Below are 13,765 nucleotides of genomic sequence, written 5' to 3'. Positions count from 1 at the left end.
GTCATCAAATATTGGTTCGGATTATCAGGCACTCGCTCATCTGAATAGACTCCCGAGTTTAAGCATTGGTCCCTTCATCTTCATCCCTGTTGATGCCTAAGCCATCCCAGGCCGGGAGTCCCAGGGTGTCCCAGTCCCTATAATTGGCCTTGCACTCTCTTGAGTGGGCGGGATGTTCTTCCTGTTTGTAACCCCCAAAACCCTGCCCGTACTCTCTCCCTTCAAAGTCTGCTCCTGTCTGTTTTGACATAACGGTCTCAACCTCCTCCCCAATGCGGTTCTCCAGTGGCTGTAAAGGCCCTGCCCTCCCTGCCCTACAAGGCCGAACAAATGACCCAGAGCTCCAGCCAGACAAGCATGATATGTGCCTATTCCTCTCCCTAGACGACCGACACAAGCAGATCCCTGCTTCTGTTGGACAACATGTTGCATTCATTGCCTGTCAGCAGTGCAGTGTGTTGCTTTGCAGTTAGGTAATAAAAGGACCTGCAGAGGTTTTGTATCCGTCAACACAGGAGTTTAGCTCCACCCACTCGCAGTTTATTACTTTTTTTACAGTGCAGATATCTAGAATGAAACTGTAAATAACTGTAAAATAATAATGTAGATATTTTTCTTGCTTAAATTAATTTTTAATGTATATATAACATAATTATAGTTATATCATATAATATATAAGTGAGAGTGAGATTTCATGCAAATTATTGACAACATATGACTGTTCAAAATTACAATAACATTTTGTTGTCCTGACAAGTTAGAATGGTCTAATCGATAATAATAACTAAAACAAGAGAATAATAAACACTTGATTTTTACAAGTAAAAATCTGTAGTGCAGTTTTTCCTCGCATAAATTTTATTTTCAGATGTCAACATTTTATTTGTAATAATATCAGATCTACAGATCTATGAAGCCATTCTGACTAGTCATATTGCCAGGGCGACAAATATTTAATGTAATTTATAAAAATATATAGGTAATATAATTATATTATAAAATATTATTATTATTAACATCATCATTATCATTCATAATAGTCACTATTGATTTACTCTAATCTTTACTAGCAACAATGTCTAGAATATTTCACACAAATTATAACTATTATTTTTTAGTAGAATGTTTCTTAATTCTTTAGTTTCTATAATTCTCTTTTTGACTAGTAATATTATTAGTTATATATTTGATATATAATTTGTAATATTATTGATTTCTACTGGTCAGAATTACAGTGTCGATATCTTAAATTACAATTTCTACCTGTAAAATAACAAAGGATTTTTTTTTATTAATACAATTTAATATATATATATAAAAGATAGTGAGATTTAATGTAAATCAACGGCAGCATACGACCAGTCAAAAACATTTTTTGGCAGTATGACCAGTCAGGATGGCCCTTATAGATATGTAGATCACTTTTTCTTTTTTTTCTTTTTACTAGTAATAACTGAAATGAATAGAATATTTAAAAAAATGAGTTATGGCTTGTATGACTGGTGGAATTTTAGCCAATAGTACATTTAAGAACATGGCTGTTGTAGTGTTGTAGTGGCATTACTACAGAAGTTGATAAGAAGATTATTGAACACAATGAGAGAGAACATAAGGGGAGAGAAGTCGGTGAGTGAAAAGCTGCGAGTGATGGAGGAAAATAATTTTCTGGAGGTTGACGGACAGTGTGTCTCCTGAGATTGAGGATTTCTCTCGTATTTTGTGAGGGAAAGTCCCTTCCATTGGGGATCTCTGCTGCCGCTGTGTGAAATTACACATCATCCTTATGCCTTGCCTCTGGGGATGGGTTTTTTTTTATACTAAGACTTTCCTTTCTTCTTCTTGGCATTCTCACTGCTGCCATCCGTCAGAATCCAACAGTGGACATCGTTTCCAATAAACATAAGAGATTTGATTTTCGATTTTATATATATATATATATATTTATTTATATAACACACGTGCCCTTGACCTGAATAGATATAGGGGTTTGCTGTAGGTTGAAAATGTGACTTATGCCTTAAAATGTTCATGTTTCCATTTTCAGTTGATTATGAATGATGAATTCAACATCATAAAGAATCACATCTAAAAATCTAAAGCCCCATAGCTAATATTGTAGCCCCAAGCTAACACACTAACCAAGTTAACACGCTTGCCATGACACAACCATAAAATACGACCCAGTACATCTCTTCAAATCAACTTAAGATCGACCCGGTTTATGAAAAAGTCATATAACTGGTGCAGCAGCAGCTGCTTTTGCTGACAATACACATCTGCACTCCCTGAATCTGTCCCTGAAACAGCATGTGTTAATAGCCTCAGGACAACTGTTCCACGCGAAGGACAGTACATGTGACATTACCAAGCAAAGCGCATGCATTCTGTAGTTGTTGCAAAAGAACGTCAGATCCACTCATGCCCCGCCGCCGAGTTTGTAGGTTAGCAAAGAAGCAGACATTAAAAAAAATTAAATAAATGGACATTATCAATAGTCATTCTCTGATCCGCTATTGGTTCTACATGCTTTTAAGAGGCACCAACTGAGAGCACATAAAGAAAGAAGGGAGGGTTGGTTGTTAGACAGCTGGCGGCCTGTGAAAGTGACCCTGTTTAGTGTGAAACCCTCGTGTTATTGTGGGGAAATGTATGCCGTGCTGCTCTCCCTTCTGTCAGAATGTGCTTTATTGTTTATAAGGCCTCAGTGCTTTAGTGTTTACTCAGAGCAGTTTATGGACTTGCTGTTATGGCTTCATAATAACAGCAAGATTTCACAAAGGGACCCAGTATAGAGCCTTGCGTAACCCCTAAAGTCAATTGCTTAGTTTAGCCAGTCCGTGGACACACACAGCCCTCTGTCTGCTTTTTAAATTTGGTCAGGGCCTTTCAGACAGTGGGGCAGTCATTCGGTGGGTGGGTGGGTGCTCGTACAGAGAATGGGGATTTCTTGCAGTGGCTGAATCTTTCATTTGTGATGGTCCAAGGTCATCGCTGAGGCCCATTGGCGAAGGGCAAACTAAATCCCGCCGTCCCTCTGGAGGTTTATAATTAAACAACGGGGGCTGTGGTGGTTGGCGGGGGGTTAAAACACACACAATCAGCTGATTAAGGACGGGTGGGGGGGGGGGGGGGGGGAGTATGTATGCATGTTAGCCTTGATTGGTTGCTCCTCCCATGTGTGACTTTGCAGCTGTGTGCCCTTTCCATTGGCACCTTATTGTAGTCCCTTTAAAGGATGCCAGCATCTGTCCCTCCCTCTCTGTTCCTATCTCTTTGATAGGCAGCTGGCACTGCCAGTGACTAAAAGGTGACAGGTCCTATTTTAGGCTGGGGGGCTTCGTTGTGCCACGACCCTGGAACACAGTCATAAAGGCCAACATCTAGAGATAAACAAATCAGGAGAACGTTCGTGGACGCTTCGTTCTGCTTTATGGATTGATTTTGGGGATTCGGACCGGTCATGGCAAGCCTTGCAGTGCTCTTTCGCTTCTTGTACGTGGGCTTCATGAGAGACCGACAGAGACAACTCACACAGCAATGCCCGACCTTGGAGAAAGGTAGGGTAAACAGAGCTATGCCTCAAGTATCGTCTCTATTCGCTTTGGCCAACGTCAGCTACTAATGAGACCTAGTATCATCTCCATTTCTAGAGGCCTGATTGGGAGCAGTGGGCTGCAGTATCCTCCGCACAGCAATTGTTGATGGGATAATGAAGAAGTTACATTGTTTGGAAATCCCTGGTTTCATTCCATTATGTTGTTTCAGATGCTGGCAGATCACAAGGCTTCAAGCTTCTTAAAAATGTAAAAGTTTAATCACTGCCATTTGTATATTAGTTACTGCAGTGGGTACAAAGCCTAAAACTCAAAGGTAGGGCTAGTAAACAAACAAGTTCCGAGGGTCCAGGAATTGGGCTTCCCATACTTTTCTTCCCTCCACTGTGCTGGCAAGCACCCTCACATGTCCACACACTCCCAGGCTCACTTGTAAATCTCCCTTTTTTCTTTCTTCAGTAGAAGGGACACCAAGTCGCCGCTGACAAAGGGAGGTGGAGGCGTTTTCTTTTCGTTAGTGCCCGTTTTACCTCCTGCTTCAGCTGCAGGCTCCGCTGTTCCCTCCGTGTAGCGGCAGATGTGAGCTGTGTCAGGGCGTGTTGTAAATGCACCAGAAGCATGGGCACAGTCGTGGATATGCACAGTTGGCAGTATGCTCAAGCTGGGAAGAGGCTCATCCGACTCTCAGGTACCGTGACCTCCTGGTGATCACCTGCAGTGATCCTTGACGTACGATGGCAAGCGAGACCTCGTAGAGGGAAGATTCAGTCGGATGCCTGTTCGTTCTAGCAGTGAGGAAAAGGAGTGAAGGAGTAGGATAGGAAGTAGAGTGAGATGTCGTAGCCGGTTAGTGTTCATTTGTTTTTCTAGACAACAGAACTGCCTGAAAAATAGGTACGTAGGATTAAGCTGACTCCATGCAGGTATGTGCAGAGGTCTGCCTATACATGGGTGCCCACCAGCCTGTTCCCTAGTCCCCTCTCCGAGGGAATGCCGGCGGACTCTGTCCAGCTCAGGGTCAGGGAGGCAATTCAACGACGGCACCGCAGAATGAAGTCATGTCTCAAGGGGATTATTATTGCTTCTATTCCACACACACTCACACACACACACATCATTTCCAGGTGACACAAAAGAGTGTAACCCCCTATTGACTTGCCGAGCTGCCCCCAAGGGATGCACTCAGGCCGCGCCTTGGCCTCCTGTCATGCTGTAAAACAACAAGCAATCAGGGCTTGTGAACAAGCCCGTAAAAAAAAAAAAAAAACGGTATTGGAACGGAGCAGGAAAGGTTGCCAGCAGAGAGGCCGGGGTGAGGGAGAATAGCGGGGGGGGGAATGAAATGAAGGGACGGGGCTGGGGAGCCATAAGTCATGCTCGGTGCTGGCTGCATTCAGAGGCGCTGATGTGTGAGAGAAACGAGCTGGCATGAGCTCACACAGCACTCTCAGGCACCTTGTGCTGTGGTGGAGGGGAAAAAATGGCTGTGCTGAATGCTAATACAGGAGAAATAAAAAGATAGGGATAGGTATTTTTTTATTGAAAGGTGCAGAGCTGTCTTTCTGCTTTCTGCTTCAGCGTATTCACCTTTATCAGCCCTGTTTATTTTGAAAGAACAGCTGTTCCGTGTTGGTCTTCCCCTTCATGCTGACCACTGTTAGAAAACGGGGCGGTTTTTGCCTTTGAGTACAAGCACGTTGTTGGGAAGACCACTGGTTGTTGACCAGTTTAACTTCAGAGAATTTAACTTGGGGAGCTCCAAGGAAGGTCAAGGACCTTGTTTTAAGAAAACATGAATAGATGGAGTAGTAAAGTAGTAAAATCCAGTGATCCAGTGCAATTCTAGCAATTCTGGGATATTTACCACGTTAATATCTGCCGAATGCCAACGCATGAACATTCATAAAGTAAAATGAAAGTAGAAATTACTACAGAAATTACTAGAGGACATTAGGTACATCTGCTGATGCTACAGAGTTGGGTGGTGTAACGGGTAATACCGTGTACCGTGTTATTTCAAAATGTTGACGGTACTAATTTTGACGAGACTGATGTGTCAGATTTCTGTGCTTCAAACGTTGCATCTAGTACAAGGCCAAATAAGCTCATTTCCCAATCACTGACATCAGGTGATGTCACGCTCAGAAAACCGATCGATTTACGGAACCCGATTCCCACACCACCGGTATTCTAGGCTTCATAGCCCAGGATTAGAATAACCTACAGACATCATACACACATCATACAAACAGCAAGATCCCCTTTTCTCGATCTGTCATCAGCTATCAGCGAGTAATCCAGCTTGTCCTCCATATAAGGAGAGCCGAGAAGGGAGGGGCTGCTAGCTCCTCTTTGGTCTCACAGACTTCGAATTTCACAGTAAAAGCCTTGAGCCCAGACAGCACTGTGCCGAGGTCCTGCACAGTTATTGATTTTAGTGACCAGTAAACAGAAATTAGGTTCATTTATATCTGTGTTCATTTGTTTCAGATTGTTTTAAGTTAGTAAAGTAATGATTACGTCAGTCCTGATGCCTTAAGGCTCTCCCAGATGGTGAGATATATGGTATCTTAATTCGGCCGATACGCAAAGTTCATGTATCGCATCAGTATCCGACCAGAAAAAGATGGATTTGTGCATCCCTAGTTTGATCCTTCTTCTGCAAACTTTACATTTAGGAAATTCAAGGTGTTTGCATGGCAGCAACCATATGCAACAGTTTATCCATTAAATCTAGAAACAACAATATCCAGCAACGAACCTTAAATTAATATTTTTATGGCTCGTTGGGTTCCTACAGGTCTGTACATAACCATTACCTTTACCGAAGAACCCAACATTTGCATCTATTGCAGGAAGCAGCAGCTCTACAGACTCCATTTACTCAATAATTCCATATATCCATAATTCATAAAGCCAGCCGAGGACGTGTTTAACCATATCATTCTGGGACGTCCTGCCCTTTGATTCCCCGTTGCACCAACTGAGCTTCAGTGACGTCTCAGATGTGCTCCAGTGTAACAAGTCCCATTGTCCTGCCTCATACTCTTTTGAACTGACCTGAGACCAGCTGTCTCCACATAAATTACCCATCACCCATTAACACAGAACCATCGAAGCTGGCTGTGGGATGTTTGTAAACCCCCCCAGCCGCTCTTCTATTCTGGATAGATTGATTGCCATTGATATGGGCTGACCGAATGAGATGAGCAGTGGACCTGGCCAAGGCTCTGGCCTGCTTATCCAGAGTCCCCGAAGCTGAGAAAATGGCACGTTGTTACCTCTGAGGCTGCGCTATATTTAGACCCGAGCCAAAAAAAGGAAATGTAGCCTGGCGCTGGCCAATACACGCGCACATACATGCCGCCAAAGTTTCCATTCTAACACGATTAGATTGGGGGCCCAGGCGGGGGAGAGAGTATGAGGCCAGACACCCACGTTTCCTGCCTGCCGTGCCAAGCCATACAGCACTGTAAAAACAACCCCCCCTCCCCCCGCCCTGAATCTCTGGTTCTGCAGTGCTACCTAGACGATTTGATTTTGGTTATTAAATGTCGAGTGTCCAAAATGACACTTTTACAAGAGAAAGATTTTTTTTTTATAACTACTATAACTATAACATTTTTATAATTAGACACATTTGTTGACTGTAAATGCATGGAAATATTATAGAATTGAGTAGATGAAGAGGTTATGGCTCTTTAGAGATGCCGTACAAAGATTGATGCTGTTTTGAGAAATATAAGAAATGATTTTTAAGGCATTTTTGACTGTTCAAATCAGATAAGCCGAGAGGTATGCAGCTGTTGGAACAGCTGGTCATTTCAGAGAGTGAAATATTCAGTCACACTCAGGATGAGCTGAATCTATGAGCAGTGCTGACTTGCACTGACTGGCATGTTATTATTTAGAGTTGCAGAAAGTACTGAAGGCTTGATGCTAATCTTATGGCTGATGGGTATGTACTGAAATGTACATGGATAAAAAGCTCTCAGTATTGTTATGTTCACCCATGGGGCCCGAGAAAAATCTGCAGATGCCGAATGACTAGCGGCGCTAGTGGTAAAGTGTTTCTGGCTGCTGTGTAATTGAGTAGGCTGATTGTTATGCTCTGGGGTGCAGTGTGATGTTCCCGTCCCTCCGTATTATTGCACCTCTGCCGTTGAGCGCCAGAATTGTTTGTCGAGTCGTGCTTGAGCTGGCAAAATGAAGACATTAGCTCCTGCTGAACTGCACCGAATGATCTGTACTTAAATGACGTAGTCAGTGTTTAAATGGGAGCTCTGAGCATTTCGCACGGACGAAGACGTCACTGGTGTGCGTTTTACTTCTGACGGGCATTATACACATGGGGTCAGGAAGGTCGAGAGGTCGAGATGTTGAGATGTGTTGTAGTGAACTACAGAAGCTGTCCAGGAAGAAACCTGCCATCCCCTAGTCTTGTCTGATCTTGCCTTGATTGCAGTGGCTTGCAGGGTCTCAGAACACAGTGAAGGTGTTAGGTGTACCGTGGCTGTCACTCAGCGGGCAGTGTTATCTGGAAATCGGCACTGCTGGTCCGCAGACAGGTTTTATGGTTGTAACGCTCACTTTAGACAGCTGTGCTTTTTGAACAGCCATGCTTCTGCACAGTTCAGTCACCCCACTTTACATAGTGGTCATTGAGCACCCACTCATAGTGCTTATTAGCACTGGACGTTTAGCTTGGCACTAGAAAGCTTTAGAGAGCGTTGTTGTATCATTCACAGATTCTAGGGCCAAAGAGAAGGTTGAGACTGTCGTACTGGTTTAAAAAAAAACATGTCCTGGAGTCTCCTTGCTTTACTTACAAGTACGGCTAGTCTTTAACAAGGCTAGAACCTGCCTTGTAGACCACCCTTCATGTACTTCATGAACATAAAACCTGAGTCATTGTGCAAAATCCAAAAAACATATTGTTTCACCTTAAGGAATTCAAAATGTGAGTAATATTATCAATGTCATTATAATATTCAGATATTCAGGATCCATATCCACATGTTCTGTGTCCAGTCAAGTCCTGACCTAGCATACATGCCAATAAATTTCTGGTTAATGTAATGTATGTTTCAGAAGGGATGTAGTTGGGTTGAGCTTGACGGGTGTGATGATGTCGTTTAAAGCAACAGTGCCTTATTTATTGGCAAAACAAGTCAGTGCGATGGGGTGGTAAGTCAAAGTGAAGGATGCACACATTTTTTTATTTTTTGCAGTACATTTTTTCTAGATCTCCTTAACAGGAACACAGAGTTAGACTTTGTCACATGTTTTGAACATAATTCTTCCTCCTTCAGACATACTCCTTATCTCCAGATCCATAGGCCCCAGGTTTCAGGTTTCAGGTTCCAGGTTTGTTTTCTTGCTCCACAGACCGGAATCCCAAAACTTCTGTGGAACGATGAAACAAGCTGGAAATTGTTGGGGTCTGTGGATCAGCGGGATGTCTGGAGGAGGAAGAATGAAGGGTATGCTGAAGAGGACACCCTGTACACAGTGAAGCGTGGTGGTGGCTCTGCTTTGCTTCCTCTGGCACTGAAAATCTGTAGCGTGTTACGGACAAGATGGATTCAGTCAAGTATCAGGAAATCTAGGAGAGAAAACATCAGATCTTCTGTGAGGAAGCTGATGATTGGGAGTCATTAGACCATCCAGTAGGGCAATTATATCAAGCATACCTCAAAATCCATTAAGGCTTGGTTTTAGAAGAAGTCCTGGAAGATTCTGTTGTGGCTGTCACAGTCGTCTGACTTGAACCTTATAGAAAATCTTTGTGGGATGGGTGGGAAGAAGGCAGTTGCAGCCACTGGAGGCCACTGCCAACGAGGAATTCCCCAGGAACGCTGCCAGATGCTGATGTGTGGCTATGCAGCACGTTTGCAGGAGGTCATAACAGCTAAAGGGTGCTGTATTGCTTGCTATGAAGTGGTATTTTGTGTTGAATATGGAGAAAGCACTTGTTGTGTTGTTGTGTATTATGGAGGCCTAGCTTGATATAGTATGTGTGCACATGTACATGTGTCTATTTGCTTATGTGCCCATATCGTCTTTTTTTTTTTTTTTTTTTTTTGCAGGGCAAAGGTCAGATGCTCATCTGTTGATGTTGCTGTCGGTGGTCCATGACTCAGATTTTACGTAACAGTGTGCAGTGCTGGCAATCTGTCTAGAGAACAGAGTAGGGTAGTGGTGCGGTCTGTGCATTACTGACCCTTCCACTGCAGACTGCATAGCAACAATGACATGCTGGGGGGCTTTTGACACCGATTGAGTGTGGTAAGATATAGGAAGTGAAGCCTATATATATATATATGCTGAACATAGATGAGGTCAAAACAGTGTAAGGGCAGTATAAGCATTGAGATGAGGTCAATTTCTCCATGCCTCACCCCTTCCCCCTCCCTCACACACACACACTAAGAACCACACACCGCCAGAGGCTCTCCTGTTCTACTATTCCGCACGCAGCCCACCCTTTCGACTGAGCTCTCTGCAGTAACTGATAGTTTTCCCTCAAGCCAGGCAGCACCAGGCAGTTTAGCCCAATGACATAATATATTATAATGGGCAGCCAGGCCTGACTACTGCAGACTCCTTCACTAGGCTGATGGAATCAATAGCAAGGAGAGAGGCCGGGCTGCTTGCATTAAAAACAAGCTTTTCCCCTCCTAGGATTCTTATGAACATCAATAATACACGACTAGGGGAGGTTTGCCATGGCTTTGCTGGACCATTCTTCAAAGGTTTTGGAGATTTCTTGGTGAGCAAGGAAGCAGCATTAGATGCATATAGGTTGTTTTTGTGACGACATTGTAGGCGTGAGAACCAATGCATCTGATACTGATAAGGCTGTACTTATGGGATGGTGGGATGGTTCGTCTTTCTGTAATTGCCATAATTTCCATATTGGGAACTCTTAATTAGGGTCTACGCTAGGATTCTCTTATTGGGATATGTTTGTATTAGGGATGTCCCATGTAGATGAAATGGGTCATGGATGGTTTGGGATCAAATTGGGCCAATCTGGGCATATTTTAACGGAATGGGAATTGGTTATATTAATCCCACATTCACCCACTATAAACCAGTTATTTCACACCAGTAGACAAACAACAAACATATATCAGTATATATCATATATCACACACACTATAAAACAGTCATTTAAAGAAAAGTCTCTACTGAACTAAATCAGTCAGTCCAGAATGTCTCGAGAATTATAGAAACTGATATTAATTTAACTGAACGTATTAATCAGCAGCTCATCTTATCTAAACAATTTTATTTTAGAACAAACAATGAATGAGCAAGTGTCCCAATACTTTTGTTTGTGTAGTGAATCAAAGGAGTTGGACTCATCTATGGACTTAAAGCAACATTATGCAGCATTTATACCTTAAAATACCAGCTTCAGAGTCATGCTCCGCTGACTTGTGATGGGAAGAATAGCATCTCTATCATTGCTCCCCCGGGCTCGGCACGCCGCTAACTGCACTGCACTGTTGCTCTGAAGAAGCGAGCAGGACATAGTTTGCTAGAACTATACAACGCTGCGTATTTATGTAAAGACTTATTTATAGTATTACTCTACCAACTGGTTGTAATATTGGTGGTAATCTCGACCCCTAGCATTTGAACTGAAATGAGAGTGAATTTTGCTGCTTGTCGTTTGAAGTGTGTGTAAAGTAAAGTCGCACAGCTCACTCATACACTCAGTGAACTGTTGACGACCCAAAATATCCTGTCGAAAGGAACCTGGTCAGTTCTCTCAGTCTCTTCCTCAGGTATTAAGACCATGCCATCTGGCGAGTAGGCGGGAGAGCGCAGAATCAGGACAGAAGAAAGCAGGGTGGAGTGGCTATGGCCTGTCCAGATGAAGCAGTTTGAACAGTGGATAGCAGGGGAGCAAGGGGCCAAGGGACCAAGTGCACAAATGTGACTGGAGGAACAATAGGAAATAGGACGATGGGAAAATAGCTGTAGAATTTCGGCCCAGGACAAATGAGCACATTAAATGTATGGATTGTACTCGAATTGAATTTGCAGTTGATGGATCTTCAGAGTAACATGTTATTGGTATTATCATTTAGAATGAGTCCTGTGTATCATATGGTTTTCTTGCAGGGGTGGGAATATACTGAATATACTACAAGGTTTTGGAAAACAAATCTGCTGAAAAAGCCTCTTTGGAGGTGTTAATCGATCCAAATCCACAGCGTTCATTTATATATACTACCATGAAGTAACTCTCTTCAATCTTCTGTTCTTTCACAGGGTTCAACAGAAATGAAGAGATGAAGGCCATCGAGGTGTTGCCCATTCTCAAAGAGAAGGTGGCCTTCTTATCAGGTGAGCTCACCCGATTAGCTCCCCCCAAACCCCCCCCAAAAGACGTGCATCGGCATGGGTCTACTTCAACAGCATATCATTAAAATGAAGAATAGCACAGAAAATAAACGTTTCTCCTGAATTTTGAATGTTAGAACCATTAGATCATTAGTGGGAGCAGGTGGTGATGTTGGATGATCAGTTGTGAATCACAAATGCCACTTCCACCAAGGTGCTTCATGTCCACTGTACACGATTCAACCACTTCATGTGTCAGTACATTTACATTTACATGATCAGCATTTAGCTGACGCTCTTATCCAGAGCAATTTACAAGGTTACTCATATTACAGAGATGGGCTAATGTAGTGTTAGGAGTCTTGCCCAAGGACTTTTATTGGTGTAGCGCAGCATATGGTCCCCCAGACTGGGAATCGAACCCCAGTCTCCCACATGGTGTGGTAGCTCAGTGGCAAGTAGTGGTGTTATTATAACTGTTGCACCACACCAACCACACAGTCCACCTCTAGTCGATGAGTGGAGACTATACAGGGACACAGTGTAGGCATGCATTTTCAGACTGCACCCCATCTGTTTGTCAGCTACTGCTAGGTTGAAAGCGGTCCAGCCCTCTTGTGGCTTGGTGATCAGAAATCGAATAGCTGAATAGTGATTTCCAGAGGGATACGGATAGGGATCCAGAGTAGTGCAACCATCTGAGCATCAACGCTGTCATCAGGGGATTGTAGGCTGTAGGTTGTAGCAAGTGGCACAATGCTCACAGCCGGCATGGGTTGGTGTGTGTGTTGGGACGGTCGCTTGATCCAGCAAATATAATGTAATGATTGTGTGTCTGTGTCCTGCAGCCCTACTTTTAGTGGCCCTCCTCCGTGTGTGTGATTTCTGCCCGAGAGTGACAGCAGTGGGGAAGTTTAGCGTCTGTCTAGCTGCCTGACCCAGATAGCATAAGTGTGTTTTAATCCGTGGCAAACCAACTTGTCTATCAGGGGCTTAGCCTGGCTAAAGTAGAGATAACACACTCCTGCTTTTTTGAACTTTGCGCTGGGGATTTAGGAAAGTTCATAAAGGTTAATAGGTTTCGATTGAAAGTGTTGGCGTCGTCATCATCAACGTTGGAGTACACACTTCTGTACACCGAACACACTCACAGAAGTCACGCGTTACGTTTAAATGTACCGTCAGAAAGAAATAAGCTGGCCATAGCAATTATTAATATGTAAGACTGAAATTGAAAGTTATTTTGGATCTTCTTGCTCTATTAGACTGTATTGGTGTCTAATTATTATGGGTTTGGTTTAAGCAGCATGGCCTGGTTTCCCTGCATTGCATTCCTAGCAAAGTCACAAGTTCATCACAGACGAAGGCAGTGTTTAGGGATGGCGTGGCGTCTGGGTTCACATCTCTGGACTGACTGGGTACCCCTTCTTGTTGGGTTTGACACCCTCCCTTATCACCCCCTCTGAGTGGCTGCTCTGCTGGATGGCAGGTGTAGCGATACGTGTATTCATTCACTCAGAACAGTCACGGTATGAGGGTCACGGTTCGGTGTGCGCAGTGGCATGGAGAATACACGTTACACAAAGCCTTTAGGTGTGTACTAATATGAACTAGTGTTTCAGAGATGGAGGCTGGAGAACTTGCGGTGACGTACGTTGGCATAGCAACGCTTCATCACTTTATCACTGTTAGTAGGAAACGGATTAGTGCGTATGTTAGTATGTACTGACCTGCCAAACCCACACCATTAAGATTGATATGTGGTCCTTCTGTTAGCGCTGACTGAACTGACGAGTGGTTGCTGAGGCAGGAGCTCTCGCGGCCGTGACCGTGCTTGAAGCATGTGCGTGTGT

The 13,765-nt window shown here is 43.5% G+C and overlaps 1 protein-coding gene across 6 annotated transcripts in view; it reads left to right on the top strand.

Annotated features, from left to right (window-relative positions):
• The window catches only part of triob (trio Rho guanine nucleotide exchange factor b), a 169,382-nt gene that overhangs the window by 25,211 nt on the left and 130,406 nt on the right, over positions 1-13,765 (top strand). For 5 of the 6 annotated variants that reach the window (XM_072680194.1, XM_072680197.1, XM_072680196.1 and 2 more), the window contains one exon: positions 11,841-11,915. In XM_072680194.1, the coding sequence (XP_072536295.1) occupies positions 11,841-11,915 (75 nt within the window). Of the gene's footprint in view, positions 1-3,481; positions 3,558-11,840; positions 11,916-13,765 lie in introns of those variants that run through there. The other variant, XM_072680195.1, reaches the window with a different exon arrangement.

The sequence above is a fragment of the Salminus brasiliensis genome, chromosome 5 (genome assembly GCF_030463535.1).
Source record: "Salminus brasiliensis chromosome 5, fSalBra1.hap2, whole genome shotgun sequence".
Classification (NCBI taxonomy): Eukaryota; Metazoa; Chordata; class Actinopteri; order Characiformes; family Bryconidae; genus Salminus; species Salminus brasiliensis.
Note: the sequence above shows the minus strand (reverse complement) of the source record. Positions and strands in the feature narration are given on the sequence as shown.